Source organism: Rhinoderma darwinii, chromosome 13 (assembly GCF_050947455.1).
Source record: "Rhinoderma darwinii isolate aRhiDar2 chromosome 13, aRhiDar2.hap1, whole genome shotgun sequence".
NCBI lineage: Eukaryota > Metazoa > Chordata > Amphibia > Anura > Rhinodermatidae > Rhinoderma > Rhinoderma darwinii.
Genome location: NC_134699.1, coordinates 59,466,404 through 59,482,817, shown reverse-complemented (window position 1 = coordinate 59,482,817; position 16,414 = coordinate 59,466,404). Strand labels below are relative to the sequence as shown.

At 43.5% G+C, this 16,414-nt stretch overlaps 1 protein-coding gene across 1 annotated transcript; it reads left to right on the top strand.

Moving 5' to 3' along the window:
- The first annotated feature begins 2 nt into the window (after positions 1 to 2).
- On the top strand, positions 3 to 11,411 carry SYNGR2 (synaptogyrin 2). Its single transcript, XM_075846557.1, has 4 exons — positions 3 to 171; positions 4,244 to 4,487; positions 8,604 to 8,743; positions 9,847 to 11,411. Exons 1-4 carry the CDS (start codon positions 73 to 75, stop codon positions 10,039 to 10,041), a joined length of 678 nt encoding a protein of 225 aa, XP_075702672.1. The 5' UTR covers positions 3 to 72; the 3' UTR covers positions 10,042 to 11,411.
- Positions 11,412 to 16,414: the final 5,003 nt, after the last annotated feature.

The window sequence follows — 16,414 nt, the reverse complement described above, 5'->3', positions numbered from 1 at the left end:
CGCCCCAGAAACTAGTGGGCGTGGTCGACTGCTGTCCAGGAAGAGCAGCTCGGGTAGGAGACAAGCAGCAGCATGGAGACCGGGGCGTACGGGGCGGCGAATGCCGGGGGCAGCTTCAACCTGCAGGACTTCATGAGACGCCCGGAGACCATCCTGAGGCTGCTCAGCTCTGTGAGTACCGACGATGGCTGTCACGTGATACTCATCTTTAACCCTTCTCAGGCTGGGAGTGGTGGTTTCTGGAAATTGCACTTTCACTTTGGCCAGGGCATAATGGGAGTTGTAGTTAGCCGCCGGTCTATATAATATCAGCGGTGGATATTCCTGGGGATCACATGACTGCACGGACCGCCCCTCGCTGACTATTTACATATATGTGACCGGCTAAATAAGTGGCGCCAGCTGCTGTCAACAATTATATTGCTGCCATTTCTAAAAGGGACAGTATGGGTAATCATCTCGGGGCTCGTCGAAAAGAGTGTGCTGTCACTTTAAGGTGAAACTTTGGAAGGATTGGAGCCTGGCAGTGCCAGCAGCTCTCCTGGCACAGCATGGGGTCTGAGAATTGGAGATGTCACACCACGTTCCAAGCAATCCTGGCGATCAGAAGAGATCAATCTCGAGAAATCGGTCACAGATTAGATTCTATTGGTTCCTCCAGCGCAGTGGGAGGAGCTGGAGGATGGGAAGTTCGACCTTTTTATAGTGGATCCCCTTTTACTTTAAAGGGTCCGTGTAGTGGCTGATACTCTAGCATTGTATATCCGCCCTACTCGGGGCGTGATAACTTTTGCAATGTGGTCTAGGAGCTGTAAACGTGTATTCCATGAATTAATCTGACAATGTTGGGTCTGATAAGATCTGCACCGTGGCAGCCGCCACCTCCAGGCGTCTAATACGAGACAACCGACTACTATGCCCAATATCCACATAAGTCTCTGGGTTAATAATTATCGCGGAACCTGTTGACTTTAGTTTGCGGGTAAATAATATAGGATATGGATCCGTCTCAGCTGGACACTGAAAACAATGAGGTTAAAAATGTTCAGTTTTGCAGTCAGGGTGGACTAATTTTGAGGATGTCCTATTAACCCCTTCCCGTTCCAGTCTGAAGGGAAGAATACTTAACCCTGCACGTGCTGTAGATTTCATCACCTGACTCCACTCCACCCTGAGTCATATGCTGGGATTATACTGGGAGTCACATGCGCCCCCCACAACCACCCCTGTCTGCGTCATGTGATGATGGGGCACGTGGGGTCTGTTTACAGAGGATAATATTAGAGAGCTGGGGGAGGGGGACACACTCATTCACTGCCAGGCTGCTGTGCTATTGCATGAGGGAGAGGGGGGGCACGCTGTAGTAGATCCGGTTCCGCAGCCTGGTCCAGACAGGGAGGGTGACGTGGTATTATAACGACACGGCTGAAGCTGAAAAGCGGCAACAACCAGTAGTCCACCAGCCGTGGTGTTGGAGGGCACCAGGTTGTGCTATCGATATTGCCCCAAATATATTTCCTGTTAAAGTATTTTTTAAATTAAAAAAAAAACAAAAACTCACCTCAGCCAAGTACAGGCATCTCGCTTTCTGGCAAACAAAAAAAACCTTTTAAATAAGAATAAAGTACTAAAAAAAACGAAAACCAAAAATAAAACTACCCTAAAAAACCCCCAAAACTACCTTAAAAAAAGAGAACGAACAAAAAAAAAAAATTACTTTAAAAAAACAAAAATAAGACAACCTAAAAGAAAAAACCCCAAACAATAACGGCTCCTGTCCGTCTGCCCTATTAGGACACATGGACATCATAAAGGGGGTTCCCCACCTGCATTTCTAGCAGACTCCTATATAACAGCATGCTGGGAGTTGTAGTTTCTGTTCTAAATATTAATGTCACACTAGACTGTCCCGTACATCAGTCACAAAAAATGTATACGCTGGTGCCACCTTACAGCAGTGCCAGCAGTGCTGTGGTAGCATTACTGTCTCTTTAAATTCACCGTTCATGTTGCCCTAGTGCCATGTAAATAGAACAGGCGTCATCCACAGTATAACTTCCGGGAAGTTGTGCTGGTCGCCTATAAAACGTAGAAGTCAGTGCCTCCCCTCCATGATGAAGGTTTCTCAGTATCTCCCCCTACTGGTTGTGTGCAGTACCTCTACATTGTCTGCCTGCCGTTGCTGGAGGTCTGTGATGGTATAATGGGGTCTGTACTCTGAGTCCGGCTATGCTCCCGCCAAAAGATTTATTGCCCTGTGGGAAAAATAAACCGTCCATTAACGGGGTTTATAAAAAAAAACACTACGTGGGGTTTTCCAGGATATTACATTAATGGGACCCACACTGACCAGTAGAGCCGGAGTGGCACCCACTTCAGTACCCAGCATGGTGACATCTATGCGAGTGTGTCTGGTACTGCAGCTCAGCCCCGTTCACTGGGATGGGCCGAGCTTATCAGGTATAACCCCCCCCCTGGAGCAACCTGAGTGTGGAGCACGTGGCCGACCACTGCCCTTAACCCTTTCACTATTTGTAGACATTCTATGGCAGCAATATGTGGGCATTGTGGCCACTGTGGTAGTATGTGGGCGTGGCATGGTGGTAGCGTTATGTGGGCACAATATGTAAGTCTTTGGCATTGTATGGCAGTGTTATGTGGGCATTGTATGGTAGTACTGTGTGGGAAATATATGGCAGTGTCATGTGGGCCCTATATAGAAGTAGTATTTGTCATTGTATGGCAGTATTTTGTGGGTATTTCACACATGTTACTATACATGGCATTATCAGGGCACTATATGGAAGTATGTGGCATTGTAGGCTGTGTTACGCCGGCACTATATAGGAGTATTATGTGGACATTGTATGGCAGTGTTTGAGAAATATATGGCAGTGTTATGTGGGCCCTATATGTTAGTATTTGGCATTGGATGGCAGTGTTATGTGGGCATTGTATGGTAGTATTAAGTGGGAAATTATATGGCAGTGTTATGTGGGCCCTATATGGGAGTATTACGTGGCATTGTATGGCAGTGTTATGTGGGCCCTATATGGGAGTATTACTTGGCATTGTATGGCAGTATTCAGATCTATCCATTATCCACCCAGAAAAGAGAAGGAATAACCACAGACAATCTGTATACGAAAATACAAAATATATATTTTATTAGTACATAATATATAGATCAAATATAATTAAAAAAAAGGAGAAAACTACTATTGATGGGGCCACAGAGAAGGAAAAAGGGCCCAAAGTTACAGAAACAGAAGGAAACCAATCAGGATAATATAGAAACTCAGACACTACCAATTATAACATGTCTGTAGCCAATATCACCCGGAATATATAATCAACAGGTATATACGAATATAAATAATACTGTACAAAGAGGCCACTAGCTACAAAAATCAGATAGTGTGTGTGTCTGTCTATCACACTCCAATAACGACCCCACATGCTAAAAGGTATATATGAATGACAGTCAGAATTACACCGAATATACCATATCACAGATAGAAAGACCTGATAGCTATAATAAACAATCTATAGAGCACGAGGGTAATAAGAGTCTGAAAAGCCAGAAGCTGAAATTGGACCAAAGATTTACCTTTAGACATAATGAGAGGTCCTGGCACAGAAATACCTGCACACGCGCTTCGTTGACCTGCAACTTCGTCAGTGTCAGTATTTTCTCCTTTTTTTTATTATATTTGATCTATATATTATGTACTAATAAAATATGTTTAGTATTTTCGTATACAGATTGTTTGAGGTTATTCCTTCTCTCTTCTGGGTGGATATAGGTTCTGTGAATTCCACGCTCTTTATTTATGGAGGTTTATTCCAGGTTTTCAGTATTCAGATATACACAGTGGGGTAGAAAGCGCGTCTGTCTGTTTTGTTTATTTAGTAAGTACAAGGACTGTCTAAAAATGGCAGAGTGGTGGGTGTCAGACTGGCCTACTTTTTTCCAGGGTGCCCAGTTTGTTATAAAACCGCTCCTGGCAACACCTATTTACAGCCCAGAAGCCTGCAGCTTCAATGTTCCCATGACAACACTCCCTGGTATGTGCTCTAACAAGTCAGCTCTGTCACAGGGACATTGTGTGGATCCAAATCACACGGTCCACATCCCTGCTACTGTTTTATTATGGTCCACACACCGTTCCTTTTTGATTCGCCCCCTAGATTTATTCTGTTTGTTTAGCGTGTTTTAATCTCCTATTTTCGTCCCCCCCAGGTTTTCGCACTCATTGTGTTCGCCTGTATTCTGACGGACGGCTATGTCAGTAAGGCACATGAAACCACAGGCACACTTTATTGCATTTTCAATGCAAACATGGATGCTTGTCACTACGGCGTGACGATCGGCGTTATCGCCTTTTTTGGAGCGCTGGCATTTCTTGCATTAGATGTCTACTTCCCGACGCTCAGCAACGCCAACACTAGGAAGTACATTGTGTTGTCAGACCTGGGCTTTGCAGGTAAGTAAAGCTATGCATTGGTAGAGAGAGGCATATCGCTTATGGGGTTAACTTAAAATATACGTCATTTGTTTTTATCGAAATAATCCGTCGTGTTTCCCTACAGGTTGGAACAGCTCCATTTCTGTCCCACAAATCCTTTTAATTCCCTGCATGAATTCCAATGGCCACCACTAGAAGGAGCTTAAAGAGGCTCTGTCACCAGATTATCAAATCCCTATCTCCTATTGAATGTGATCGGCGCTGTAACGTAGATAACAGCAAAGTTTTTGTTTTGTTTTTTTTAAAAACGATAATTTTTGCCCAAGTTATGAGCAATTTTAGATTTATGCAAATTAGCTTTTCAATGGACAACTGGGCGTGTTTTCTCGTTTTACCAACTGGGCGTTGTGAATAGAAGTGTATGACGCTGACAAATCCGCATCATACACTTCTCATCGTTCCCTATTCACAACGCCCAGTTGGTAAAACCAGTAAACACGCCCAGTTGGTAAAACCAGTAAACACGCCCAGTTGGTAAAACCAGTAAACACGCCCAGTTGGTAAAACCAGTAAACACGCCCAGTTGGTAAAACCAGTAAACACGCCCAGTTGGTAAAATGAGAAAACACGACCAGTTATCCATTGAAAAGCCCTATTGCATAAATATAAAATTGCTCATAACTTGGGCAAAAATTATCGTTTTTCAAAAAAACAACAACTTTGCTGTTCTCTACATTGCAGCGCCGATCACATGTAATAGGAGATAGGGATTTTATAATCTGGTGACAGAGCCTCTTTAATGAAAAGAATGGGATCCTATGAATCTGTCTTCAGTAAGCTCCCTATAGTGGCAGAAATGTTATGGGGCAGATTTACTAAGATTGGTGTTTCCTATGCCAATCTTCGCGATCTGCTCCGCTGGAGTAACAGGAGGCAGATGTATTAAGAGCTGCACACCTCTTAATAAATCTGTTGCATCTTCCCGCTGGCTGTGTGGGGCAACGACCGCGACCATGCGCCATCCATCCCCATTAGACATAAAATAATAAAAGCATGCTCGCCTCACCGGAGTGGGTAGTCTGGGGAGGGGGACAAGGTACGGGGCCAGGCACAGCTGAGCCCGCTTTAGACTCCGCTAGTGTGGTCTCTATGTTACAGCCGACACCTCACTGCCGTGGCCGGGATCGGAAAGAACTGTGATCCTGCTTATTTAACCCATTAGGTGCTGTGGTCAGTTGCGGTATCTAAGCAGTTAGAAAGGGGACGTGGTATGCCCATCAGCCCCACTGCGAGGCAATTGCAGGGTGCTGAAGGTTATCATGGCAGCCAAGGGGCCTAATAAAGGCCCCCAGGTCTGCCGTCTTTCTGCCTGCCACGGCTTAATAGGAGCGGGTAGAAAACACAATATACTGCAAGACATTAATATTTCAGTTTGTGCAAGCAATCCAACGATCGCTAGATCAAGTCCCCTAGCAGGGCTAATAAAAAGAAAAAAAAAAAAGAAAAAAAATCACAATTTTTTTTTTATACATTCAAATTATTAAAAGCAAACCCCCCCCCCCCTTTCCCCCAAATATAAAATTGGTTTCGCTGTGTCCATAAAGGTCCGAACTATTACAACGTAACTACAACTAGTCCTGCAAAATACAAGCCCTTATACGGCTATATAGACGAAAAGCCATGCCTGCGCACTTTCTATCCGGCACATGCGCTGTATACTACCGGATATTCCGTGACATCATACTGGTGACGTCACGGCGCATGTGCAATAGCGCTTTTACATGTTGCGGCAGATTAGATTGCATACGCGCTGGATAGAAGGCCAAAAAGTGGCATCTAAAGTCAGGGATATTTAAACCTCCCTTGTTCTTTGGTTATCTGGCAAATCTCTGCTTTACTCTGAAGGGGGTTTTACATTGGGTGATTATTGGGCAGACGAGAGTTCATAGAACACTCGGTCGTCGATAATTGCCCTGTGTAAACGGGAACGATCAGCAGACTAACGGGCAAACGCTGGATCATCTGCTGGTCGTATCATTCTAAAGTAAAATATTGTGTATTACCTCACCATTATCTCTGTGTTTATATAGCCCCTGTAATAACTGTATATACCATCGAGGCGTGGGGGGCGACGTGCCGGCATTACATGAAGTGAAAGGGACGGGTATCAGAAATGGAATCTGAAAGTAAGAGAAGGTGTGGGCGTTCAGAGGAGACTGGCAGGCAGTGCGGGAACTCTGATAGAGGGGGGGAGAAGGGGGAGTGTACCAGCATCAACCTAGTTGATGACGCGCCGTGCCCTTACCTGTCGGAAGTGCTGGCTGAGGAACGGCACGGAGCGTCAGAGGAAGTGAAAAGTTTACTCTGGGTGCGCTCACGTGACCGCACGTTGATTCTAATGGATTGAGCTAAAGGTTCCGTAATGAGAATAAGAATAATTAACGTATTTAATGTAACTAAAACAAAATAATGATTGAACGTGTAACCTCGATTACGATTAATGAACAATTATTTAGACCACACACACCTTTATTTGCATGCTGCGCCATGGAGTGAATATATATTTTGTGCGTGCTGTATACTACTATATAACATGCTCCATGCAGTCTAATGCCCCCGTAGTGACCCCACACGGTAAAATACCCCCATAGTGCCCAGATAACTTCCCCCGGTGTCCTCCACACAGTATAATGCCCCCATACCCAGTTTAATGCCCCCAGTGTCTCCACACACCGTATAATACCCCTATAGCTGCCCCCACACAGTATAATGACCCCATAATGCCTAATAAAAAATAATTTAAAAAAATACTCCCCTAGTTCAAATAAGTAATTTGTTAACAATAATTTTGTATTGTATCAAATTTGAAAGTAATGCGACCCGTCAACTTCCCATTTTTTCTATATGCGACCCACTTACCCTGCCGAGTTTGAGACCCCTGATCTAGATTTACCTCCACTGCGCTGCCCTCTGATGGCAGGCCTGGACACTGCATGTAGCTTCCTGTCCTTGTTTTGAGCTCTGCTGGACAAGACTGATGCAGAATGAAAATAAAAGATTAGACAGTCTATTTTGACAATCTCTGCTTGCTGTCAGAGAATTGAAGCATCAGTGAGGCTGAAAATCCTTCCTAACCGAGTACTTCTGACAGCTATGGTTTGTTACAATGGTGTCCTTTCTAGACAATCCTGTGTAGTAAACCGCTCCGACTGATACATGTTACCTGCACTGATACATTGTAATAAACTGCTAATGTGTTTAGCTCAGAGGATTATCTGGACTGGATACTATTGTGGTGAATTCTCATCTGTGAAAAGTATTTTAATCTTTGGAGGTAAACAAGAATGTTCTCATTCACCAACAGCAAGCAGAGATGTTAAAGGTTGAGAAATTGATAGACAAATTTTGGTAGAAAGTTGCAGAACTTCTCAGTATGCAATTATTAAGCCTTTAACTTCCTCTGTGTAATGCGGTGGAGAGCAGAGGTAACGCTAATACACTGTAACAGCCCTACTGCTCTATACCGAAAGACAGATCTGGATATTCACAGGAGCCTGGAGATTGAGTTATATCATACACCCCCCCCCCCCCCCCCCAGCTTTATCAGTTACCCTTAACCAGCCAATTGCTGACCTGTAACATCCATGGAGGGGTTAACTCTATGCTCGTGGGATACAGCGCTCTTTTCCTTATCTGCTCCTCCCCAGGTCATCACTAGGATTACACACATCCTGCCCTCCCATTGACTCACACACTTATCTTGGGCAATAATAAAGTAAATCTCATTTAAAGAAGTCTTCCCAAAGAGGAGAGAAGTTCTTGGCAGAACAGGCGCCACTAGGGGGAGCTTGCTGCACGTGCATGCTACTGTTCCCATTAACTTTAATAGTAGTATACATTTCTATGCTGTGAGCTCCCCCTAGTGGCCGCTACAGGCACAGAGAATGTTACCATTTAACTGTGCGATGGGAAGTAGAAGATTTGGAGCTTTGTAACAGAGAAACTGAACCCTGTAAAGAGATATTATAAATGTAACTGGGGCCGTGGCAGCAACCAGTTGCCACAGTTCATGATATTGTTTTAATTAATATCCTGGAAGGAAAATGGCACTAACCTCACACATTTCTCTTTCAGGTTTCTGGACTTTCCTGTGGTTTGTAGGTTTCTGCTTCCTGGCCAATCAGTGGGCATCAACCAACCCAGAATTATATGTTGTAGGGGGTGATAATGCCCGGGCAGCCATTGCCTTCTGCTTCTTCTCCATCCTATCCTGGGTAAGTCATCACTTGCCCTCTATCACGTATTGTCTCCTATGTTGCATACAAAGCCTCACCATCTGATTGCTGTCAGTGAATAGAAACTACTTTCAAACATTTAGAGACTGGCTTCCTCTTCCTGACAGCTGAGTGTTTTTGTGACGATCAGTCTAGACATCATACTCTCCTTCAATGACAGCTTGTAGTAAACACATCAGCTGTGTGAGCAGGACATGTCTCCATTCAATGACAGCAAGCAAAGATCTTGAATGGTCAACCACCTCTCCAATCAGCAATCACCAAGAATGCATGCGGCACCCCTGAAACACTTGGTGCCCCCTTGTTTAAGGGTATTGGGAAGATCCCCTATTTAACGTGCATTTGCCTTGTGGCAGGTATTGTATGAGCAGCTGTCCCTCCCCTCTTTTCTATGTGGAAGATCCTGCATAGTTCTGGCTGCACCCATATTGATGACATACACATTGACACCAGACCGTACCCCCAAGGTCAGGGATGAGGTAGAGACTTAAAGGGGTTCGCCACTTTGGACATTCACTATTTGTTAGAAGGTCTCTTGATAATTTGATCAGTGGGGAAACCTGTCAGTAAGTGTTCAACTTCTCTGCAGTGCCACCACAGGGCAAAATTAGCATTACAGTGTCCATTCATATTAATGGATTGTATGTGTAATACAGGACAGGACCGCCAGAGTGAGACTCTTTATGTAACCTCTAGCCAAGAGATGATGATCCTGAAGAGACCCCCCGACTATTAACATAGAATTCCCTAACTGGGTGTATGAAAATGGGTTTTGTTTTCGAAAATAGACTTACCCTTTTGTCTTTGCATTCTTCTGTCCCTAATATGAGTTTTCGAATAACCTTTTAGGTTTTTTCATGGTTGCCATGCTTGTCCATCTGCAGACTGTATTATGTCAGCCTAAATTCGAAAGTCCATATTGACAGGCTCTTCTTGTACATTGGAGATGGTGCTTATTCCTATTTGGAAAGCCTGCTCCCCCTCCCCCCATTAACCACACAATCCCATTAATAAAATGTATAGGTCTGATAGTCTGGGAGACCTCGTTTGTCTGTAATGCTGATGCCATCCTGTCTTCACAGTTCCCTCTGGCAAGCCTGGCCTATAAGAAGTTCAGGATGGGAGTGGATGACTTCAACACAAACTACATGGATCCTAACTTGGCCACGGCCTCTCCCTATTCCAGCTACCCGGATGCAGTCACCGATAATTACCAGCGGCCGCCATTCACACAAAGCGCAGAGACAGATGAGGGCTACAAGCCGCCATCATACTGAGAATCCCGTCACTGTGTAGACACGTCGGCGGAGGCCACAGACACAGACTATCAGCTCTATGGCTTCCCAAGCCTGACTACGCTCTTACGCTTCTCAAGTGCCTTATCTATTGCAGCCAGATGCGTGGTCACTGCCACAACCAAAGTCACGTCCAGGGACGCCTCTGGGGGTCTCACTGCTGCACATTCTATTAGATAACAATGAAATGTAGAATTGTTTTTTTTACTATTTTTTTTTTTTAGTTTCGAATTCACTCCAAACAAGATGCCAAATGTAGGAGGGTCACTAGTTGTGTCCTAGGATCAGTCACTGGATATTTAAGCGGCAGGTTAACTTGTTGTATATACACGGTGCAGGTAGCCATAGTGGGTGGGCTGAAAATTGCTTGTCACTGTGTCCTGAGCTTTAGTGGTGATTTCTAGTAGCAAAATCAATTATCCCAAATTGTTTATAATCAGTAGTGCCTTCTGCTGGATCTCATTATTAATTGAGGGTCAGCCATAGCCTATAATATAAGGGGTCGACTATTTAGATAAACATTGAGATTATTAGTTCTTCCCTAAAGTGCCTGCCGTTTTAGTGGATGCCACCAGAGGGCATGACTGAGCCTTCAGGTCTATCTCCAGCATCACTGTTTTCAGACACTTCATTCTAAGCAATAGCATCTACTACATGAACACGAAGTGTTAAACTAGAGTCCAGCTGAAAAGGACATGTTCCTGTGATTCTGATTGGCTGACACTGCAGTTTACATAGCTCCTCCCACATGTCTTTTTGAGATGGATGCCAAGCCACATGAAGTCCGTGCCAGTGACAGGTTCTCCTTATGGTGACACTTTAAGGGCATGAATGTGCTACTAGAAATCTCCCATATAGCTCACGATATGGTCCTGAGAACCACATGGTGGTGGGTTGTTAGAAAACGTTGCACATTTGCGTATATTATGAATACTTCTTTTGCTATTTTGGATTGGTCACGTAACCTTTTGTTTTTAAGCCCACCAAACTTTGCCTCCAGTATTGTTCACTAGTTTTGCAACAAATCCTGAAGTTCAGAAACTGAATGTGTAAGTTCTATAAAAAGTTTACCCCTTATAGATCTTTATAATGAAACTATTTTATATAACCACTGCCTTACACATTGTGCCAAACGGTTAAGGGCAGAAGCCATAATACATTGCCCTATAGGATAGCGTTATGTTGTTGACTTCCAATTACACCTAGCAATCTGAGTGGTCATTGCATGTGACTGGCAGGAAAGGGGAGTTTGATCTGGAGGAGCAGTCATTCTGGTGGTGGGATAAATGAAATTTGCTTTGTGTCACGTTGCACTAGTTTGAATTTTAATAAAGATTTTTATCACCAAGGTAGTGCTGCCCCCTGCTGTTCTATCAGTGTACTGGTTTTAATAAATATGAAATATTAATAAAGGATCCTCACACCAGAAAAGACCTTTACATTAGGACATATGTAAGAATGCCAGACCACCCCATATACCAGACCCCACGTTCTGACGTGCACTGGTATCTATGGATTATGCCATAGTATGTTAGAGATGGATAACATGCTGACTAAGATCTGTGAAAATCGTCCTACCCCTTCTACAAACCCCATTCATATGAGGTGGTGAAATCCTACAACAAATCTGCCCTTACCCAGGATCATTAGATACCCTGTGTGGTTCTCTCAGCTTGCTCATATGGGTCAGACCTTATTCACATGAACGTGTTTAATGTCCATGGTACGCGTGTGAAAATCACACACAGCGCGTGCGTGTCGCAACATTACATCAAGAAATGAAGGGAAAAATAAAACCACCTTTTCATTTTCTAAACATCAAAACCACGTGTCATAAGGATGGCATATGCGTGAAAATCACTTATGACACACGGAACTGCAACTCACATGTTCGTGTGAATAAGGCCTCAGTGTGTGTGAGAACATCTCCCTCCTAGCAAGAGCAGTATTATGATGGGGAATGAGTAAAACCATTGGACTGCTGCCGTTAAATGGTTTGTATGAGCTTTTGCTTAAGGCCAGTGCCACCCTTGTCCATGCCCAGAATTGCATTTACTTGAATGGGTCTGGGCTGTTGTACCAGACAATCCCCCTCATATTCTCCATGTGACATAGGACGTAACTTTTTTCTGCCTGTCTGTATAACTTTTTTTTTTTTACTTTTGCACAAAAAAAATAGTTTATTGCGTCAGAGTAATAATAATTTAAATTTTTCCATCGATTTAGCTATACGAGGGCTTGGCAGGAAGACCCATCTCTTTTTACTAGTACTATTTTGGAGGTACATACGCCAGCATTACTTTTTAAACCTTTCTTTAGGTAGACTAGATAAACAAAAACAGCCATTGCTGCATTTAAGGCCCCATGCACACGACCGTGCCCGCACTCACGGCCCGCAATTGCGGGCACACGACCGTGCCCGCAATCACGGGCACGGCTGGCCGCTGACTGACAGCTGCATTTTCGGGCCGTGCTCCCATACAAAGTATGGGAGCACGGCCCACAAAATGCAAAAGAACGGCCATGTTCCATAATTCCCAGAACATTTCCACGCTACGGAAAGGTGTCAGTGTTCAATGAAAGTGCCTGACTCCGTTTTCGTGGACCGCAATTGCGGTCCGCAAAAATAGGTGTTTTTTTTTACGGTCATGTGCATGGGGCCTAAGTTGTTTTTTTTTTTATGACATTCTCTTTGTAGGAGAAAATATATAAAATGAGGGGTTCAGCAATACCAAATTATGTGCAGTTATAGAAAGGAAATTTCTTACATTTTCTCATCAAAACCATTTCTGTTCTTTAGGGGATTTGAACATGCAATCACTTTATCACTTCTATAATATGTTGCAACACGCCTATATGGCAATGTATTGTGCCTATGTACAGGGCAGATCTGGGGGCTATTATTAGGCCTGTAGAAGCCCCACAACCCTGTTGCGAGGGAGCCCTCTCCATCTTACCACTTAGATGCATTGACCGCAGCATTGTAGGGGTTTAATGGCCAGGATTGGAGTTATCCTAGTAAACCCTATTACAACAGTTTGCAGAAACCATAAAGTTCCTGTATGTCATAGGGTGGAAAGGAGTTAATCTTAACCCCTTTAACATCTCTCTCCAGTCCCGTTCTTAGGATACTTTCACACGGCTGAAGAGCAGAGGCTTTTCTCCCTTGACAACCACTGCGTATTTTACAGCCGTTTTTACTTTAGCGTGTGAACACAGCCTTACTTCCTATATACAGCACATACACATTCATCTTGGTTCCTTGACCTGTACTTTGTATGTTATGTAACAGCTGCGTTCTTTCCACATTACCTGAGAGGGACTGCATACATGGTAGTAACATAGGCGATAAACTTCCTGAAACCACTTCTGTAGCGGAAGCTACATGTAATGAAAAGGTGGTCACCTAAACAGGAAGTCAAGGTCACACCAACCAGACCCAATACACATGGAACTACAAAACCCTTATCGGTTATCACTTAGATTAGGTGGAGGCACTTACGGCAGCGGAGTTACCCCTTAGCTACTTTCCTAGTATTTTCTGAAACCTGTCTTTCTTCAAGGGTGCACTTTAAAACTGAAGATTAAAAAAAATATATATAGAAAAGGATTGCAGTTCAAGTCACGTGATTCATTTACACTTTATTACTAAAAAATAAATAAACAATAAAAGCACAAAAATTAAGCAGTCTATCCAAGAGTGGCACAAGCGGTAAGTCTGTACAGATTGGCGCTGTAAATAGAAGTGTGAGATATTTATATATCTATAAGCCTTGCTGGGAGCCACACGCAAAAGTAAAATCAAAGTCACCAAATTGTGTCATTTTGTCTCTATAGACACTACGTGTATATAAAACTCTACATCACCCATGTAAAATGCTTCATGGAAGCAGCTGCTCGAGTTTAATAGTTACAACCCTGCAGTGGCGAGTGTGTATACGCTATATCTATACTATCCCAGAACATATTATGGTTTACTGAAGCCATGATTCAATTCTGAGCCCCAGTGAGGTCTGATGTCAAGCCTCAGTGATCTGAAGTCACAGCTACCATGGGAAATCACTAGGACTGGTGGTGATGTCTATAGTGAACGCGCTTGACAGATATGGGGGTTGGCGCTACATAGCAAATATATTATAAACCAAAAAGCGCAATACCCCTTTAACTTCAAATCCAGTCATAAGCCGATATCAATGGTACAATTAAACGTACCACAGGACAGAGCCCATATTCTCTAACCTGAAAGGAGCCTTTTGCTCTGCTCAACATCGCATCACTTAGGCCTTATTCACACAGACATGTCCGTTTTGCACGCGTAAACGGTCTGTGTGGCATCAGTATATGGTGCGTGGCTGCGTGATTTTCGTGCAGCCGCCATCATGATGACACTCTGGTTTTAGGTTTACAAACAGAAAAGCACGTGGTGCTTTTCTGTTTTCATTCATTTATTTTACTACTGTAGCACGCATCACCCGGAAGTGCTTCCGTGTGCCGTGCGCGATTTTTCACGCACCCATTGACTTCAATGGGTGCGTGCTGGGCGAAACACGGCCAAATATAGGACATGTCGTGAGTTTTACGCAGCGCACATACACTGCGTGAAATTTACTGACAGTCTGAACGGCCCCATTCATTAACATAGGTCCGTGCGACGCGCGTGAAAAATCACACGTGTAGCACGGACGTATAACACGTTCGTGTGAATAAGGCCTTAATGTATGAGCTACCAAGTGACAACAGCGCGGTGCACATTATTGCTTCCAAGACAGTCACACTTAAAAACGACACTAAAGCTGGAATATAGGGCTACTGAATCTACTGTGCAGTCCATTGTTCCTGGTCATTAGCCATTCAGGCTGGAAAGAAGCCGAATGTAGCGGGACAACCAACAGGAAGTCCATTAAACCCCTGCCCCCATGAGCACGATTTTACTTTATTTCCATCCCAGGTAGAGAACCTGCAGGAACGTGCTTCTCTTAAAGAGGCTGTCACAAGATTATTAGTGCCCTATCTCCTACATAGTCTGATCGGTGCTGTAATATTAGGCGACAGTGGTTTTTTATTTTGAAAAGCGATCATTTTTGAGCAAGTTATGAGCTAGTTTAGATTTATGCTAATTAGTTTAAGACAACTGGGCGTGTTTTCACTTTTTACTAACTGGGTGTTGTACAGAGGAGTGTATGACGCTGACCAATCAGTGACCTACACTTCTCATTGTTCCAGCACAGTGTAATTGTGCAGTGACAGAAGCTGGGCTGGAACAATGAGAAGTGTATGTCACTAATTGGTCACTCCTCTTTACAACACCCAGTTGGTCATTAAGAAACTAATTAGCATAAATCTAAAATGGTTTAAAACTTTCTCAAAAATGAACGTTTTTCAAAATTAAAACTGTTGTTATCTACATTACAGCACTGATCAGATTATGTAGGAGATAGGGCACTTATAATCTGGTGACAGAGCCTCTTTAAGGGTCCCTTTAAGACCAGTTAACCATCAGCCTGGCCAAACCCAGTTCGATATCAAAGTTACACTATGGACCTCCACTACAGGAAGAATAATTTATATGACTGGAGTTGGTTTGTGAACATAGCCGAAATTGAGCCCTACCATTCATGTTCCGATAGAACAAATCAATAAGCAGAGTCTATTGCTTACCTCACATTATACTGCAGCTTTGCCGAAAAAATTTATGGTAGACGATCGTCTGATGGAAGTAAATCTATACTCTACATAAACAGCATGCAATAGAAAATTAGTAAGTGGCAATTTGCAGCACCCATTAAAGTTCACATAAATCGGCTTTCCCTATGGAAAGTGTCAGTCATGGATAGTAGTAGCACAGTACTACTTACCTCAGAGCTTCCTGTACAGTACGGAGACAATCGCTGTCCCATGGAGCATTCCTCCATTAAAGAGTCTCTGTCACCACATCATAAGTGCTCTATATTGTACATGATGTGATCGGCGCTGTAATGTAGATTACAGCAGTGTTTTTTATTTAGAATAACGATCATTTTTGACAAAGTTATGACCTATATTAGCTTTATGCTAATGAGTTTCTCAATGGACAACTGGGCGTATGGCCAAGTGGGCGTTGTATAGAGGAGTGTAGGACGCTGACCAATCAGTGTCATACACTCCTCTCCATTCATTTACACAGCATATACACACACATTAACATTACTCAAGTGTCCTGACAATGAATAGCGATCACTACCAGCCAGGACGTGATGTCTATTCAGAATCCTAACACTTAGGTAACATGTGTGTGTGATTAACAGCACAGCAAGATCACGCTGGCCTGTCATTTACAGCGTGTTCTCGCAAGATTACGCTTACTGTGCTGTAAATC

Coding starts and splice junctions, on each gene's coding strand:
- SYNGR2 (XM_075846557.1), top strand. CDS start 73: ATGGAGACCGGGGCGTACGGGGCGGCGAATGCCGGGGGCAGCTTCAAC. Junction 172..4,243: donor TCCTGAGGCTGCTCAGCTCT/GTGAGTACCGAC, acceptor CGTCCCCCCCAG/GTTTTCGCACTCATTGTGTT. Junction 8,744..9,846: donor TCTTCTCCATCCTATCCTGG/GTAAGTCATCAC, acceptor CTGTCTTCACAG/TTCCCTCTGGCAAGCCTGGC.